The 18,799-nt window shown below is 45.7% G+C and overlaps 1 protein-coding gene across 7 annotated transcripts in view; it reads right to left on the reverse strand.

Annotated features, from left to right (window-relative positions):
* The window catches only part of MYO7A (myosin VIIA), a 103,883-nt gene that overhangs the window by 5,056 nt on the left and 80,028 nt on the right, over positions 1–18,799 (reverse strand). For all 7 annotated transcript variants that reach the window (XM_049823662.1, XM_049823661.1, XM_049823664.1 and 4 more), the window contains 18 exons: positions 14,943–15,062; positions 14,038–14,211; positions 12,575–12,802; positions 11,134–11,304; positions 10,005–10,122; positions 9,588–9,714; positions 9,304–9,473; positions 9,012–9,202; positions 8,329–8,453; positions 7,338–7,495; positions 6,087–6,240; positions 5,817–5,972; positions 5,294–5,399; positions 3,517–3,630; positions 2,844–2,931; positions 2,093–2,199; positions 980–1,165; positions 101–217 (listed from right to left, as the gene is read on the reverse strand). In XM_049823662.1, the coding sequence (XP_049679619.1) occupies positions 101–217; positions 980–1,165; positions 2,093–2,199; positions 2,844–2,931; positions 3,517–3,630; positions 5,294–5,399; positions 5,817–5,972; positions 6,087–6,240; positions 7,338–7,495; positions 8,329–8,453; positions 9,012–9,202; positions 9,304–9,473; positions 9,588–9,714; positions 10,005–10,122; positions 11,134–11,304; positions 12,575–12,802; positions 14,038–14,211; positions 14,943–15,062 (2,610 nt within the window). The remainder of the gene's footprint in view (positions 1–100; positions 218–979; positions 1,166–2,092; positions 2,200–2,843; positions 2,932–3,516; positions 3,631–5,293; positions 5,400–5,816; positions 5,973–6,086; positions 6,241–7,337; positions 7,496–8,328; positions 8,454–9,011; positions 9,203–9,303; positions 9,474–9,587; positions 9,715–10,004; positions 10,123–11,133; positions 11,305–12,574; positions 12,803–14,037; positions 14,212–14,942; positions 15,063–18,799) is intronic.

An 18,799-nucleotide genomic window follows, 5' to 3' on the forward strand; every position in this document is an offset into this window, starting at 1 on the left:
CAGACACTGGGACAACCCTGCATGCCTGGAACCCTTCTGTTATATGGGGCTCCTGACCTTGGCTAAAAGCTGCCAGAAAACCCCCAAGAAGGGAAGGTACCTTCACTTCAAAAAATGCTGATCCAAATGTAGGCCACTTGAAGATAATCTTTAGGAAGGCAAGCTTGGCTTCTTCTCTTGTTTTGCCTGCGTGCTTATTGTAGTATGCCACGATGGACTGCAACAGAGAACACAACAGAGCTGGAGGGTTTGCACTACCTAACGCCAGGGATGTTTGCAGGGAAGGAGCATCAGTCCCACAAAGATGGTCGGTTCTAGTTTCTGCTCCAATGAACACTTCACAAAATTGCTGGCTGGTCACTGGAGCAGGGCCTGGAACCAAGGCAGGTCCTTCTTTCTTAGATGTGCTGGTGACTCCATTAGAGGGATTATAAGTTTTGATCCTCCAATTTATGCAGCAGAGGAGACAGAGACCTTCAACCCAGAGAAGCTGATAGCTTGCTGGTTAGGCACATGGCTGAGTTCAAGACCCAGGAAACAGAAAGGACTTATAAAACTATTTCTTGGCAGTGAGACACCTATGTTATTTTATGGCTCTAGACAAGTCTGTACCTGTGCCACAGCTCTTCCTGTGTAAAGCAGGGAGAATTACCCCTCTACTCAGTAGTCTGCCTTAAACAACAGACCTTTACATGAGACCGTCTCCCAGCATGTGTCCGTATGACATTGCATCCACCCACTACAGCCACAGCCACATGGAGCACAAAGAAAACCCACTGCAAGGCACGCGTGTATGAGCACGCATGTACAATTCCTCCTCTTGGTGATGTTGGGAAGGCTGCAGCTCTGCTAAGCCTCAAAAGGGACCATGGGTCACTCATTCTGGCAGCCCCACTTCAACGCTGAACGTCAAACATTTCGCCTAAGAGACTCGGCTTCCCGCAGCCAGGCCTGGCATATGACTCAAGCTGCTTTTTACCCTTTTCCAGTCGTCTGGAGAGAGCTGCCGGACAAGGTCCTGAGGCACCAGCTCCTTCAGCAGCTTGGGGATGCTGGGGAAATAGGACTTGTCATCCTCAAACTTCACCCGGTAGATGAGAGCTGCCAGCTGCAGGACCTCTTCCCGTGTGCACTTGTGGTAGCCGCGCAGGTACTTTGGTAACTCCTGCATGGGGGAAGGAACAATTCAGAGATAGAGGGGATGACCACAGACCTTCACCCTCAGATGTTAAATGGAGTTTATGGAGGTATCCAGCCCCTGGTTAAGAGGCCATGCTCTGGGAACACTCATAGCAGTTGTGTTGAGCGTGGTGGAAAGGCACCTGCTCAGCTGAGACCACACTAGATGTTTTAAAGATCCTCTCTGCTCTAAAACAGTCTCTTGTTCCTACATGGAACAGGGAGGTGCCTCTGTTAGCTGTCAGGTGTGTGAACCTACAGTCTTATTCACCCTCCCTCATCCCAGGAGATCCACCCCTAGTAATGGCCACTTGGAATTGAATGGTTTTTTTGCCTTTTTTTTGTTTTTCAATTTTAAAAATCTATTCCCTCATTACCGGAAGTGTCTGAAAATGTCTCAACTGACTAACTCAAGCATTAAGGGATACAGTCATATTGGGATAACCACTTTATCCAGGCAAGAACACAGAGAGTGTATGTGTATGTGAGAGAGAGCTTCGGGACATGAAGGCGTCTCTTCCACCCCAGAAGAAACAAGAGCAGAACTCTACCTTCTTACCTGACTGCTGGGACCATCACAGCTCATCTCCATGAATGGGGGTGGCTGAAAACCCTCGGGATGCCTCTGAATTCAGCCTCCCTGTTGAGGCTGCCAGCAGGACACACTCTCTCCTGTTTCTTGCTGCCCACCCAAGAGCTGCTGGCCCAAATCCTAGCTGAACTGGTTACCCTAAAGTGCACAAAGGCTGCTCCTCACCATGCAACTCAACAGCGCTCTTTGCAGTGCTCTATTTAAGGCAAGAGTTCTTCCTATTTAATGCAAGACTTCATCCATCTGCAGATGGACAAAGCCTTTGTAACCCATTCCTAATTCCTCCCAAGTCTCCACTGCTATTGCAGGCTCCCGGAGTACCTGGTAATAGTGGAAGATTGAGTCTGCCATCGAGTCCTTTCCAGGCGTTGTGTTGGTCCACAGCTTTTTCATGAAGAACACTTGGTAGGTGAGGGAAGGCACTATACCTGTGCAAGGGAAGCAGGGACTAGATATGTAAAAGCGATGTTGTACCACCTCGTAATCAATGTCCATGCAAGCCAGCGGTGCCTGTGTGCCATTACAACCTGCAGGGACAGGGGCAATCGCAAGGCCAAACGGACTCTGACCTTGTGGAGAAAACCACATTTTTCCCTTGCAAAGCTTTAATAAAATGGAAAGAGTGTCTGGATTCACTTGCACGACTGTACTTCAGTGACAGTGCTCGTGCCTAATGCAGGACAGAAGAATTGCACCCTGGAGGCACGTGTGTTTTGCAGCCACTGATATATTCAGCAGAGCTGCAGCCAGCTCCACTGTGGATGTGGGCAGCAAGGTGAGATGAATCCCACCACGGAAACCTTCCCACAGACAGGCCCTTGGAGAGCTGCCTGCCATCAGGTGCTCTTTGTAGGGGCAAGGTCTAGCCCTGGAGCAGAGGTCTTGCTGCTCCTGGACAGATGATGTCTCAGGTGATGTCCCTAGGGCTGTCCCCTGATGTCCTCCCAGACAGGACACCCACAGTAGTGTGGCCCAACAGATGTGGCAGACAGTGTGGTCAATCTAGTTTGAAAGGTCTGGAGGGCTCTAGGAGGGCTCTGTCTGACCCACAATGGAGAAAAGTCACTGTTACCATCTTTTGCTGGTCTTGCTTTCTTTATCCAGTCCGTCAGGTGTCTCACAAAGTCAAAGAAGAAATCTCCCTCGGGGACGCTGATGACCTGGGGGACACAGCACATGGTTACAAAGACTGAGCAAGTGGCAAGAAGCCACAGGCAGGGTTGGCCATTGCCCCATCTCCTGTAGTTGTTGCTCACTGCTTTGTCCCCGTTACACTGATGTGTTACAAACTGCTGACATGAGAAAGCCACAGCCAGCACCTTGCTGCAGGCTCTGTCTCTAATTTCACCCATTACTCCTTACCGCAGCTTCCTATTTCACTGGAGCAATTTGTTTCCCCTCACGATGACTGTCTCTATAGATTTCTCCCAGTTGCCTGAGGCAGCTCTAAGCTGCACGTTTTTCTTACTTAGTCCTTTCTTATAAACCCGACTCAGCAACAGGCTAGGAGAGCTTTGCCTGTGTTTTAAGCCCTTTGGGACGATTGCTGTTAAGTCAGGGCTGTGGGACTGCAAATCTCACCTGTAGCAGGTTGGATCTGACTTAGCGACACCACGCTGCTTGCCGCGAAATGCATCTCACCCATGAGGGTGCAGATAGCTCTGGCTCCACCAATGTGTACCCACTGGCAGGTGGGTCACCCCGAGTGCCTCGGGGCTACCCCAGCCTCTGGGTGGGTCACTCACCTTGTCGGAGATTTTGACGAAGAGGCTGAAGCCCTCAGAGGACTTTAGGAGCAGCCTGTTGGAGATGTTCTGGCAGAAGTCCTTGGCTTTTGTGCTGGACTCCACCTCAAATGCCTACGAAGAAAGGAAGATCCTCACCACTGCTACCTCAAGGTTAATTTTCACTTTATGCTCTCTGAGGAACTCTAGGCTCAGCTGCACAAAGGGATTTAGGTGCCCACCACCAATGAAATCAGTGACATTGTGGATTGTGGCTCTGGGCATGGGATGTTTGGAGAAGCTCAGCCATGCTACTGCTGTACCGTTGCGCTTCGTGATGCTCTATCTGTATCCTGTGCTGGCTTATCCAGGGCTCCCCAGGCAACACAAAAGATTTTTCTGATCTAACAGTTACATCTCAGAGCTGTTTTTCTGGGGGGTTGGGTAGAGAGCGAGCGAGATACCTCCAGGCTGATTTGTCTCAACTGTTTTTCCACTGATGATGATGAGGTCAGATGCCTGGCTTAGACCAAATGCCTGACTTCTAGGTAGCTGAAGAGAGGGGAGATGACTCCTGCTTTACGTGTGGATGGGATATCTAAAGGACTGTCCCACCTGTATGCAGGTCCCAGTCCTGGTTTTGCCTTTTGAGCTGTGCCCAGCATTTACATCACCTCAGTTTTGTTCTGTCCACTTAAAGAGATTCGGTTTGTAGCAGTTTAAGGAATTTCAGCTTCTGACCACCACATGCATGACTCTGTTAGTCCGAACCACCACGACCCATGTTCCACACCCCACAAAAGGCCAGCCTGGAGCTCAGTGCTGCTGGTGTTCAGCAGCTCTTCAGTGCAGATGCATGTTGTACTGGAATGATGCTACTCTACCAGTCCACCTGGGTGACTGCCATGGCCAAAAGGATCACAGCAAACCCATCCAAGTGCAGAAGTCCCCCTGCCTCCTTCTACTGGCTCTCACACAGATGCATGTGTATAAAGCTCATTGCTGGTCATGTAGAAAAAAAGCACTCAAAGTGATGAGAAATCCCAGCAGTTCTCTCAACTCCCCATTACAGATAAGCAAGCTGCCGGAGAGGAATCCTTTTCCTTCCATGGGTGTGCACTCCTTTACACAGAAACCCATTTGGAAATACAGGAATTTAGTTGAGCCCAAGGGCATGAGGGGAGACAGAGAGGGGAGCCTCACAGGAAGACTGTAATCAGTAGCATGAGACAGCAGTATCTGCAAGGACATGCATATCTGCTCTGGCATCAATATAACGAGCTGCCTTATTAGCGTGTAAGATGCTTAATGAGAGGGTCCTGAGTGCAGTTATGATTTTTGTGTCATCTCAGGTCCGAAGGTATAATTTCAGTTCCCTACTTGCCAGTGCTGCCATAATCTGCTCAGTCCCCAGGGAGCCCCATCATGGTACCCCGCTGGGCGTAGTTGGGTGGACAATGTCTGTCAGTCTAGGCTGCAAATAACTGGTAGCCAAGGCTTGTGAGCCACTGTGAGTGAATGGAGATGAACCCACCCAGGTTTCTTCTTTCTGGGGTCATAGTATAAAGGCTTCAGCAAACACTAGCACGTCTTGAAAAACGTGAATTGCAGTAAATCAAACCCCTGAGCTGGTCAGGATAGATAAGGATGGGTTTTCCTTACACTGCTCTGGTCCAGAGTCTTCTGGAAAGGATGAGTTTTTCTGAATCAGAACCAATATTAGCCTCTCCTGAGATTTTAATAGGAAAATTGACTGCCATCCTGACAGAAAAGAAGAATTTCCTTCTCCCCTGTTTACCTCATCGGTGTCATCAGGGAAGTAAACCTTGTGGAAAATTTGGGTGGTTTTGTGTTGAATGGCTTCCACTTCTACCAGATGGGGTGGGTACTTCCTGGATCCATTCCTGCAAAACAGGAGGTGGCAAATGCCAAAGCATCAAAGCAAGAATCTTTTGTTTAAATCTTCCATTTTAATACATATTATTTTTTGAGTAACTTCAGCGACTTTCTTAATATTAGGGTTTTTTCCCTCCTAAAAAGAAGAAAGCAAAATTGTAATGGGGAATATATATTTGCTTAGGTTGTAGGTGACTTAGAAGGACCTGGACAAAGTCAACTTAATTAATGTCTACTTTCCCACACACAGTTAATCAGCGATATCCTCCACCCAATGTCCCTTTCATTCACTTGGTTGAACACAGAGAGAGGCTGTGAGTTTTCACTGTCCCCCCCAGCCACGAAAATATCTCCTACTCATATTTTCTCATGCATATTTGGGTGCTGTGCCACAGTCAGGACTAGGAGGTCTTTTGGTGCCGTACCTCAGGGCTTTCTGGAGTCTCTGGATGCAGTCTGCTGCCAAGGGGTGATGTTTCCTGGACTGCAGGAACCTCTGGACATGGGGCAGGAGGATGTTACTTGGAGGGAAAAGGCCTGTACACAACCACAGCAGCTCCCAGCCTTTCTCTTCACTGTACCTACACAAGGAGAGACCCAGGATGAAAAAAATCACCCACAGCACGGACACTTCAGATCTGCTTTGCTCAACAGAGGCTAGTGCATTTGGGCCAAGGGGAATGAACGACTCTTACTTGATGTGGTTGTCCGTGAGCTGCTTGAGGGTCTGACAGTAGATTTCATCCTTCAGGGGTTCGGCTTTCAAGGCACCTTCAAATATTTGGTCTGTCAGCTCATTAACTGAGCGGGTCCTTTTCGATGGGTAGTCACCCATATACTTCAGCACTGGTGGGAAGTAGGAGTCAAGGATCAACTAACTGTGATGATTGGGGAAGCCCTTCTGTTGATGATGTCATTAAAGACATCCTACACATGACTACAGAAGCGGCTGCAATTTGATGGATGGGGCTCAGTGTATCGTAAAAGCTTTAGATTGCTTTAGGTGAAGTTCAGCAAGCTCCCTCCCTTTATCGTGCATTGTCTCAGGCAGAAAGAATTGTTTTGGGGTCAGGATATGTAGACCTAAAAAAGCTGCATATGATCATGTGTTACCTGATCACACATACAGGTACTACTGTAAAAGACCAGATTTTCGGCTAGTGTCAGACACCAGTGGAGCTGCAGTAACATAAACCAAATAACTACCTTCACCATCATGCCAAATTGCAACTATTCTGCAGGAGAACAGGCCAGTTTTCTGAATTAACATGTATGACACAGCAAGAGGAAAAGGATAAAATTACAAATGCCCTCTTGTTTTTTGCCAGTTCTTTTAATTCCTCCTCCTGTTATTATTTGCTAGTAAGAGGAAACCAGTATTAGCAGCAAGAATGTAATATTAATCAGTAACAGGCTTATACAAACAGAATGTTCAAACCATGAAGGTTGGATCCTAGAGCAAAGCCCCACCAAAAAATAAAAGCTACTTCAACAGATTGGATCTATGTCTGCACTCAGTTCATCTCTCCCATGCTGTGTACGTTCTGCCAAGTAAGGGATATTCAGTCCTCGAGGCCATGTGGACTGTTTGCATCCATGCTGATTAGGTCTACAGCCTTCCACAGCAGATGTATTTTGGAGAGGCATAGCTGAAGCAAGCCAGAACAGAGCCAGTGAGTTAACCACTAAGCAGTGTGGACCAGCAGGACTCAATAACTTGTTCTCTGGCCCTCATTTATTAAGAAGCAGACGCCCCTCAGGTCTCAAGGATGCTTGAGTACAGATTTCAGGATCAGACCTATCTCCAAGCCGCAACATGGTCCCAAAGCCCTTAAGAGAGACAAGAAACTTTTCCAAGGGCTTTGCTTGGGGCCCTAAAGAGCCTGGTCAGCCCTTTGCGTGTCAGACGTGTTGCCCAAGGGCTCCCCCAGGCAGTGAAAGGATATCAATGAAGGCCATGCAGGCTTCTTGGGACAGCTCCTCGCTGCCCAGGATCTTCTTCAACAACGGCTGTTTGATGGGCTCACGGGTGTAACACCACAGCTTGTCCTTCCCGCGGCTCTTGGTGATCATGACCCGGCTGAGGGTATGCTTGGGAGGTGGCCTGGTGGCAAAGGCAAAGCAAGAGGAAAGGTGGAGAGGTTAGAATGGTAAAAGGGACAGCTTGTGGCCAGTGTTTCACCTGGGAAGGTTGCTCACAGCACCTGGCTAATGAACTCTTACACCAAATGGGACTTCACAGTTTAGCAAGTATCCAGCTCCGGTTCTGCCCAAAGATAACCGTTTGTACTTTCCTAGGGCTCGGAAAAGTCCCTTAGGGCCCCTGCCCAAGTACTGACACCAAAACAACCTTCTCTACCCTGAAAAGCTTCTAACCACAAGAGGAAGAATGATGGCAATGGATGGTCAGGGCAGCAACACTGAAAGAATATTGCCTAGCAGAACAAGCCTACCAGGGGGAAAACATCCCCAGGATCTGGTCTGCCTCTTTGGATTGCCAGCCCATCTGAACAGGAGTGGGAGTTTTGGCATCAGTTTGGTCAGCTGCATTCAGCAGTGGTGGACATTTAAATCTTTGGAGCTGCTATGAAAATGCCCGCACCTAATTCAACTGCTGCCTGTGAGGTCTGAGGCTGTGTACGGGATCATAGGAAAGCAATATCAGACCACTATGCACAGCCTCCCACATAATACTAAATTTCACAGTTACACCTGTGTTGAGCCAATCTGAAGAAATCTTTCTTAAAAGAAACCTTGTCTGTGTAGGAAAACCTACAGCTCAAATGCCATGACCTAAACTGGAGGTTGCAATTGTACAAAGTCACACAAGGGCATATTCGGAGTCTTTTCCCATAGCCAAAAAATTTCCTGATTCCCAAGCTACCTGGATATGGATTCCTATTCTTATAATTTTTGAGGATGGTTTAAAGCAATCACCTAAAATAATCATAGGAGAATTCCTCCAAGGTGTATGGCTTTACTCTCTCTTCACTGTCTGAAATTGCCAGCTGAGAGGTTCTGATAACATCTTGTCGTTGGTCAGGGGTCATCGTGACCAGTGCCTGTGAGATGAAAAGGTCTCTGTCACCCAGTATATTTGATATAATATATATCTGGTGTATTCAGAGAGAGGAAGCAGATACAAAATCAAAAGAAGAACAGTAAGTGAATAAGAATAACCCATTAATTCCAGTTAATAGTAAGAACTGTGCAATTGTCATTTCTCTGTGCCATTCTCAGTCACCAGTGCAAGGAATAACAAATGTTTCCATAGCGTGGATCATTTTCTAATGAAGATAATGTGCTTTGGATGATACAGCTCCATACATGAATGTAGTGGTTCCCTCCAACCCCAAATACACATTCAAGTAATCAGGCCAGCTGGAGGGATTTAGATTCATGGATATTCCAAGTCACAAGCTTCTGGTGTTCGAGGTGACAACATCAGAAGAAAGGCTGAGATCACTTCAGCCTTGGACAACTTGTCACTTCTCTCAGCCACTTTAGTTTCCAACTTATCCTCTCCATGAGGGAGACTCTGGCCAGATCTAAGCTCTTCAGGAAGCCTTTGCTCTCCTCAGGCTTCGTATCGAGTTTTGACATTCTGTAAGACAGCTTACCACGATCTCCAGTGGAGGCATGGTGACTGTAGGCAAGACGTACACGGAATCGGTTGGGAAATCTCCTCTCTGCTTGGTCCGTTCATTGAACCCATTAGCCCACCCTGAGTTCATCACATGTTCTCCTGTGTCCTGGTCCAGAACTATGAGGTCTCCTTTGAGGAAGCTGAGGAACCCGGATTCTTCTCCCACTGCAAGAAAAACAACCGTTAGTTCGGGTTTTTTTTTCCAAATCCCTTGGAAGTAATTAATCTATCTATATGTTTACTACTGGGCTGGGTCATTTACTTACCAGGGTTTGGGTTGTCTTGGAGAGTGACCACATACTTGGATCTCTTCCTTAGTCCTTCAAGGAAGGTCACCACCAGGTCCCGGATATCCTCTGCGTTGTTGGAGGTGAAAGTGTACTCGTCGCCTTTAATGGTGGCCAAGGTGAAACTCTGCCCTTGCAACTTTCCCCCTCTGGGATATGTTTTTATAGGAGACATAAACAAGAAACGGAATGGCATCAAGAGGCAAAGCCTGGAAAAAGGCTGGTTTATGGTGAGATTACCAGCTAAATCTGTTCCTCCTTACCTGCTGCTTGACACAGCTGTGATCTCTGGGAAAGAGAGCTCTAAGAGAACCTGCTCCTGTTCATCCACAAAGTACACCCCTGTCCAGTTGACAGCTACAATCACATCATTTTTAGGCAGGCTTGGCCCTGAATTGTAGACAAGACATACCATCAGTTCATGAAGTGTCTTAGGATATAGAAAGTGTGCATTTCAAAGGAGGATGCAAAGGTCAAAACCCTCAGTGTTATTTTTAGCAAGAGAAATAGTGGCAGACTCGTAGCTTGAGCCATTGCTAATCAGAATACACCAAAAAATAATGTATCAAAAAAAGACCAGCTAGATGGTCCATTAAGTCTTCTTGTCTGTGGAGTCCCTCTCTCTCCTTCCTTTTGCTTTGGAGTATCCTGTGCTCCAGGGATGTGCTTTACTGACTCACCTGAGAATTTGAAGGCTTCGTAAAACCGAGAAAACAGCAACGGCCACTTGAAGCGTGCAAAATCCACTACCTCTTCCTTGACTTTTTTTGGGTCTGCCCTCTTCTGAGTATAAATTCCCTACAGACAAAGCAAACCACAACCGACATGAAGTACAAACCCAGTTATATCCAGGAAGAGAGCTAACAAAACCAATTCATGTCACCTGAATGTCTTGGAATTAATATTAATTGAGGTCTCAATGCCACTAAGGGCCAAAGAAAGTCCTACATGAACAAGTGATAGTTTGGACAAAGTCCTGGCCTTTGGTTCCCACTTCACGGAATAATTTGACTTTGTGAAGGCTGGGCAAGTCTCTAGGGTGACCAGTCTGGGTGGAATTAATCTCAGCTAACTTTGGGTTTCCCTAAGGTAGGTGTCAATCTTTTGGCTTGACAGTCCCTTAGCTGGAAACAGACACTCAACAGCCCTTAAGCACAGGCATCTAGCTTTATTTAGGACATCCTCAGGTACCTGACACTTCTGTATGTAACTGACAGGCTGATGGAGGACCTGCAAGATCCAGCTGAATTGTATCCCTGGGTGTCTATTGACAGTAATGGGAGGAGAGACTCCTAACGCACTTGGAGATGTTTACATTTTTAGAGGTATTAATCTGAAGCTGGCTCCTGCTGTTAAATGAATGCCAGTTCTCATGTCTGGTTGACCAACCCTCATGAGTGGTCATGAGTTATGGAAGGTGTCGCTGTGGGAGGGTGTCACAAGTGTTCTAAAGGAAGTCAGGGAGGTTTTATACAATGCCCGGCACAATAAAGTCCTGACATTGCCTAGAGATGTGAACTGCCACTGTAATACAACCAATAACACCACGATCCTTTGTAGCACACACGAGACCCCAGGGATGGCATTTCGCTTCTCACAGTGAATTCCTGCAGTTCGTAGTCTTCTGTCAGATCTTGCCTCGAAACCAGTGGTAAAGCTGAATACGGCTAGTACAAAACCTGCCCTTTCTCTTTGCTTTAGCTTCAGGCCAGGCTAAAAGCTGAGCTATGATGTCTGATGTATGTTTAAAAGGCACATGAAGCTACTGAAGCATGCCTTGGTCCTTGCCAGGTGATATATTGTCCCCACCTTTTTATGTGCAGCTATAATGAGCTGAGCCCATTTTTCCACTGTTTTTGAAGCTGTGATCTCTCTGTCTGGGATGTAGGATGGAATTAGATTTAGCAGCCTTTCCAGTACCATCTCTGACCCGTAGTCCACATAGTACTGCTGGGAAGCCAGTTCCGCCAGATCTTCTTCCTGTGGGACCCAAAAAAGCCAAGTTAATGCTGTTACCAGGCCACCACCTCAACATCCATCCTCCATCACTCAAAGAACTCTTTGTAGAGGCTGGCTGTACTGCTGCTTCAGAATGCTGTGGGGATTTTTCCTTTAGCAGAACGTCACCAGTGCTTTTTGCACGTCTAAAGTTCAGGGATTGACCACTAAAAGCTATGATCAAGCCTTAACATGTCCAGCACCATACAACCCTGTACTGTGTGTGAACATGTTTGTCCCAGTCTTTCCTTAAAGTTCAGTCTCCTTCTGATGCCAGCAGTGGGTGATTTTGCTATGGTAGGCAGGGTTTAATGATTGAAAACTGCATGTATCCATCATTTCTCATACTTCAGAAGCCCACCAGCTGACGCACCTGTGCATAATGCAGAACTGCAAAATGTCCTTCAGTGCAGCTACATTCCAAGCACTTTGGGGTCAAATAATAGAGCTACTGAGATGATAAGAGCATAATGAGACCAGGAGCAAGACGGGGAGGACGAAAGGGCAGGACTTCTCATAGGATAAAAGAGCTGCAGTTAATGCAATATAGATGGGGAAAGATGGTTTAGTTCTCAAGGTGTCTGGACTCTACCAGACCACAGGAGAATGATTAGGTGTTGGGGAAGAGAGATATCTTCAGTTTGACACCTGGATGATTTTAAACACAAGCCAAAAAAAAAAAAAAAAAAAAAAAAAAAAAAAAAAAAAAGTGATGGACACTATCAGAGATTTTGATCTTTCTTGAGATGCTCATTTCAGTGACGTTGGAATAATTCTGTAAGCTTCCAAAGATTTTAGAAGCATAGGTTTCTGCTGCCAATGTCCCTTTAGCACAAGACAGCATTACTGGGTTTGTATTGCATGGCAGAGGTCTAGGTATCCTGAAAAACATTTCTCATGTTTAAGGCTTAGCAGGATTCACCAAACAGGATCCTGCTGTGTAGTCCTGATCTGGTGATCTGGTTACAGGCTACCTGTGGCCCTCCAAAATGAGGCTGACGGATGAAGTGGCCTTTCACTCTCGCATCCAAAATTCACCAGGAGAGGGTGCTCATGCAGCACATGGGAGCGTCCAGTCTGCTCCCAGCCAAGAGGACGTGATTCCTGTAGCTACTGTTTCCCAAACGAATACCATAATCCCCAAGCTAGTGGGTGTTCAGGGAGGAAGATTTCTCATCCCCTTTGGTGCAACCTATTTCACCATGTTGAGGATACACGTTGGCCCAGACCTGTAGCTGCTGAGGTCACATACCTTGTCACACCGGTACTCCCCAAACTTCACCCCTCGCACGATCTGTTGGTAAATGAGATTGGTGGCCACGTTGTCCTCACTTGGGTTGTGCCAAGGAGTGAAGATCTCCTTCCTGAAGAAGAGCCGCCACGGCGCGTTGCGCTCCTGCGCTCCCTGCTCTTTGGCGTACTGCTCGCACTGAGACACGGCGTCCATCACGTGGTCGTTGCCGCTCCCCAGCGAGGAGACCTAGGCAGGGCAGAGGTAAATGTGGCATTCACCCCACTAAATGCTGACCTTTCTAGGTAGAGATATCTGTCTCTGAGTCACTCACACAGGCTTCCTTTATTATCAAAATAAATCAAAGTAGCTATCTCTACTAGCCAACCAAGATTGAATAGGTCTACAGCATAGCTGGGTAAGCCATTTTGTTTTGAGCCCCAGTTTCCCATCCAGAATGAAAGGAGAACATCAACGTGAACTAGCAAAGCCAATGTTCCCATTACAAAGTATTGTTTATTCGTACTGTGCTTTGAAACACCCTGTTTCAGTGTCATGGACTTGGATCCAACCATGCCGAGCAGCAGACAAATCCAGAACAAAAAGCCTGTCCTATTACGGAAGATTTATCACCTCTGTCTTCTCACTGTGGTCTGGCATGAAGCCCTAAAGCACTATATCTGCTGAGTGAACATCCCTGGATGAACGTCTCCTCAAAAACGGCCAAGAAGATGGAGTATAAACCATTTTCTTCTCCACCCACAGGCAGAGATGGCCACATCTGGAGGTGAGAATATACTTCATCCTCTTACACAGCTGCTGTAGGAATAATTCTGTTTCATTGGCTTGCAGCTGTTGTCTCACCTGATGAAGTTTTACCTTAGGTCTGTTTTGCCTTCTCATTTATGCTTACCTTTATTTTTACAGAATTTCTAAAAAAAAGCATGTTTTGAGGTTAAATAAATTGGGTTAAATGCCAATGCAGGTATGGCAGTTCAGATTTTAGCTCATTTTAGAAGCTTAATTTCAACCATTAGCTTTCCAGTTAAATATATTTCCTCCCTTGCATAAAAATCCAGGCTGTTTTACTGGAATTTCACCTCAAAGTATCTTGACTGAGAGTAAGAGCATAGCATCACAGAATAATGTAGGTGGAAAGGCATTTCTGGAGGTTTCTGGTCCAACCCACTGGTCAGAGCAGGACCATCTTTGATCAGGTTGCCTCATGCCTTCTCCTGTTAAATTCTGAATATCTCCAAGGAGGGAGATTTCATAGTGTCTCTACAGCCTTGCTCCAGCATTTAACTACTCTTATTGTGAAAATCATGCTGGGACTTGCACTGTAGAAATCTTTCTTCCCGACCTCAAGGCTTGGCCATTTACTCAGAGCACAGGGACCTTCTACCCTCTGGAAGATATGTGACGGCACAGAGAACCTCCCTCTTCTTTCATAGAGCTAGTCAGGTACCTAACTTAAGATATACCTTGTCAAAAAGTGCAATGTAAAGCGAAAAGCCAAATCGGTCCTTCAGGCTGATTTTGTCGGCCAAAGAATTACAGAGCTCTTTAGCGGTTGTTGCAGAGTCGGTCAACAGCGTTTTTGTTGTCCCATCCATAAATGTGACAGGCAGCATGATCGGTTTCTTGGACTTGGTTGCCTAGTGGATTAAAGTCAAACTTTATAAAGACATGTGTATTTCAATCCCACTGAGACCATTTACCTACATACTCTTCCACCCAACTGTGGTAACCATTTTCTAATTCCTGATCTCACTGACTGGCTGCTTTTCAACACTACCATAACATACTTCTCAACAGGATAATGTACGCTCAGCCGCTAGAAGCACTTGGAAGTCCCAGATTTTTTATTTAATACATTCAGTCATCAAAATGCCTAATCCAGTAAATCCAAGCATGCCCAGGAATGCTCCTGGGCACTGGAGCACAGCTGTCTATGCTAGTAAATCAGCATAGAAAATGAACAATTACTGTATAAACTGTGCCTGCTCCAGCTACGGCTGTCCCCGAAGAAGTCCAAGGGACCATTCTCAGTAGGCAGTTTGCCTGTGGCCACGTTCATCGGGAAGACAGTTTCCTAGCGTACATGGGGGCTTGCTCCGTGCCAGCTGGCCTCAATGCCCGAGAGCACTCTTGAGAACATTTAATTTAAAAGTATTGATGTAGCCAAAGATACTGATCTTCAACATACTCTGGAGCAAAGCCAGGATGCACGAGGAATGCCATATCTTGGAAATACATGAAAATTCTTGAGAGAAATAGGTATATTGTCATGCTACTTTCTGTCCTGCCAGAAATGTGGTTCCCATGATAGTGAAAGACTTAAACCCTGAGCCCCAGCTGCCTGGGGAGGGGATGGAAGGGCTCGTACCTGCAGCTCCAGCCAGCTGGGTGGCTGTGTCCTTGTCCCGTTGGCAAACGTCCGCCTCAGCCTCTCTTCGCAATAGGGAGCATAACCTGGGGGGCCTCCATTGATAAAGTTCCTTAAATACTGTTGGCAGCAGGGAACACGTTGGTTAGACCATGGGCTCTAGAGGCCAAGCATTTGCAAAGGTTAAAAAGCAACGTTTTACTGGAGAAAAGCTCTGTGGGACTAATGGCAGTGATACCACTCAGGCTTAGGGTGTTCCTACATCACGTTGCTGCACCCTTGCCTTGTTCCTATACTGTGCATTTCTGGCATCGGTGGAGATAAGGTACCAGCCTAGACAGACCTTTGATCAAAGCCAGTGCAGCAGCTTCTCTATTCCTGCTATTGCTGCCACTGCTTTCTATCTCTGTACTTTAAAGATGTATTATAAAGCGTTATTGAATGTTGGCCAAAAAGATGGGAGTGAATGAAAAAGACTCATAAGTAATGATCCAGGGGAATTGTAAGCAAATGCTATTCAGAACACTTAGCAGCCAGTACAAAAGTTCCGTCACAATTACACTAAACAGATGTTTCTTTAGTCAGGTTTTAAATTGCATTTTAGAAGATCCCAAACCAGAATTTGAAGCACTTCACTGTATATTAAAAATAAAACCACATTACTGTAGAGAAAATTAAATCCAGTGACTTCCACAATATGAAAGATAATACACTCAAAAATATTACATAAACATCTTGGCCAAAAAGGTAGCTAAGACTAATAGTTCTGTAAATCATATTATTTTCAGAGAGACTTTACAGATAAAGAGTTCTCTGAATGATAGCATACAGTTGTTCCTTCAGTAACACAGTCTGCTCTAAAACACTGTCAGTCCATAAATAACACGGGTAGAGAGACAGCTGTCTCTGTCAATAGTAACTTACAGAGATACTCTGAAATAACTAGGTAATACAGCCCGGTTATATGGATGGGAGCTGTTGCAAATGACTGCAAGCAGCTGATGCTGTGTAAAAGCGTAGGTTTTAATTATGCTGTTAATAATGAACTATGTCATTACATAGTTTTTGTATTTCTCCTTTGTGACTGAACCTTCCCACTGAAGTCCATTACTAGTTGAAAGATCTGTACAAAGAACAGGAGTGCTAACGTTTCTTGACCCATGCTTAGCGTAAGATGTGATAAAGGTGTCTAATGGGATCCAAAGTGTGACCTTCCTATTTGGGAGCAGGAAAACATCTTGAAGACTGCCTCATTATCAGCTAAATCCTTCTCAAAACATTCAGTTCTAACTGACACTTTTGAAGGTTGTGGAACAACTTCCAGGCACAACAATTTCCTGAAATTCCTCATCTTTTCCATAATATTGCTGCTATTAAAGTTAGAGCCTAAAGGTTTCAGGAGAAAAGTAACCAGGAGTCTGATACAACATTCACTGTGTGGAAGAGTATAGGAAAGAAACGCTAAGAGATATTTACCCTCATACGCTTTTCCTTCTATTAAATGGTGGATAATTACTGCTAAATGAGAAGGTAGGACATCAATTGAAAAAGAAGTGAGGTTAACAAAATGTCATCTAGTTAACTGGCTGATAGCCAACGCGTGGCTATCATACATTCAATGGTAGCTATTGCACGGTCAAAGCAGTACTCAGTGAACTCACAGTAAATCAGATTTTGGCAGACTACTAACTCCTGAAAACATGGTACTAATAGATAGGAGTCTGAGATTTTAAGGTCTGGCACTGACATGGAATTTGTCTCCCAACCCAGAACAGACTGGACTAGGTGGCCTGGGCTAATGTAGCTTCAAAACCAAAGCATTCACTGAACTCCAACAAAGGGAATATTCCTCTGCTTCTCACAAAACAAAAAAAGTGAGTCTGGATGGGAATGTATGTGGTTCAGGGGCAGAGTTAACATTTCATCATGAGAATGTTTTATCTCCAAACATAACAATTTAAGCTGGAAGGTGTCAGTAATGTCCCCATGGATAACTACAGTGGCTTCAGAGGAGATCCGAGACATTGCCCGAGTCACTGCCTGTGTGTTGCTGTTTGCAAGACTGGGGCTTTGAAAGGTACCCGGTGTGGGCTGCTGCAAATGTTGTTTGTACTCATACTCGAGGATTTTCTGTCACCACAGGCTGCCTATCATCTCCAACAGCCCAAGGTGCAAAAGAGTGATGAATAAGGGCAGAATTAGTATAAACCCTCTCCAAAGCTTTTGGGGATACTGCCACATATTTCAGCATGGACCATAACTTTGGGCAGAGGTACATGTGAAACCCTGGCCCAGGTTGCCCAGAGAGGTGGTCGATGCCCCATCCCTGGAATTATTCAAGGTCAGGCTGGACGGGGCTCTGAGCAACCTGATCTGGTTGAAGATGTCCCTGCTCATGGCAGGACGGTTGGACTAGATGACCTTGAAAGGTCCCTTCCAACCCAAAGTGTTCTATGATTCTATGTCTGAGTCTCCAGAGCTACCCATAAATTATTTCTGAGAAGTACTTCGCTCACTTAAAATAATGTTCTGCTATTAAAGATTTAAACCCACGCAGCCTCCTGTGGCATACTTTCTCAGATCTCATTTCCAGTCATAATTTAATTTTCTGCCACTTTGCCAGTGATTTATCTGCTTTATTAGATTTCATACTGGCAAGGCCTGGGGATGAAGGAGGGATTTCTATTCTTGACTTCAGCTCTTTCAGTGCTGAGGACACCTGATCTGATATCTATGGAAATTAATGGAACATCTTTATCTCCAGCAGACTAGTGAGAAGGTCCAGGCTCCAACATTCAAAGATCTGAGAGGGACAAAGGAGGTCTTATAACATGGCTAAGCAAAGTCACAGTGCTGAGCCCTTTGCCCTGGGCCAGCTAAACTCTTAGGTGGGGGATTAACTTGAGCAGTCCAGTGTGTGTGTCTTGGTTTCGGCTGGGATGGAGTTAATTTTCTTCTTAGTAGCTGGTGCAGCGTGTTTTGGATTTAATGTGAGAATAATGTTGATAACACACGGATGTTTTAGTTGTTGCTAAGTAGCGCCTATCCTAAGTTAAGGATTTTTCAGTTTCCCATGCTCTGCCAGCGGGTGTACCAGAAGCTGGGAGGGAGCATGGCCAGGACAGCTGACCCGAACTGGCCAAAGGGATATTCCATACCACAGAACGTCATGCTCAGTATATAAACTGGGGGGAGGTGGCCAGGAGGCCCAGATCGCTGCTTGGGCATTGCTCAGTGGGTGGTGAGCAACCGCACTGTGCATCACTTGTCTTCTCTTGGGGTTTATCTTTTTTTATATTCCTTTTCACTATTATTATTATTTTATTATTATTATTGTTAGTATTACATTTTATTTTACTTTAGTTATTGAATCATTCTTGTTTCAACCCACAAGTTCTACTTTTTTTTTAATTCTCCTCCCCATCCCACTGCAGGGCAGGGGGCGAGGGCAATGAGCGAGCGGCCGCGTGGTGCCTAGTTGCCAGCTGGGCTTAAACCACGCCAGGGGGTTAGTCAGACTGTAGGTGTATAACTCATTTGGAAGGCAGACTGTTCAAATCTAAGCAACAAAACTTTGCCCAGAAAAAAAAAAGAAAATCCTTAAGAACAACCTGATTTTCAAAAGCGTCAGCTGCTTAGCATCTCCCACTGACTTCAGTCCTGCTGATCCACAGTGCTCTTCTGAAGATACGTTACCTGTCATCTCTCATGCGGCTGTTTAGAGCTGGATGTTTTCAGTGTGACACATGGTGGGGCAAGTTGTAGCATGCAGAGAGCAACCATGCAAATATACTTCTAGGTAAATTAAACGCTTGCCTTTATATGTGCAATTTTTTATATTAAGTTATATTTATAAT

Source organism: Accipiter gentilis, chromosome 19 (assembly GCF_929443795.1).
Source record: "Accipiter gentilis chromosome 19, bAccGen1.1, whole genome shotgun sequence".
Taxonomy (NCBI): Eukaryota; Metazoa; Chordata; class Aves; order Accipitriformes; family Accipitridae; genus Astur; species Astur gentilis.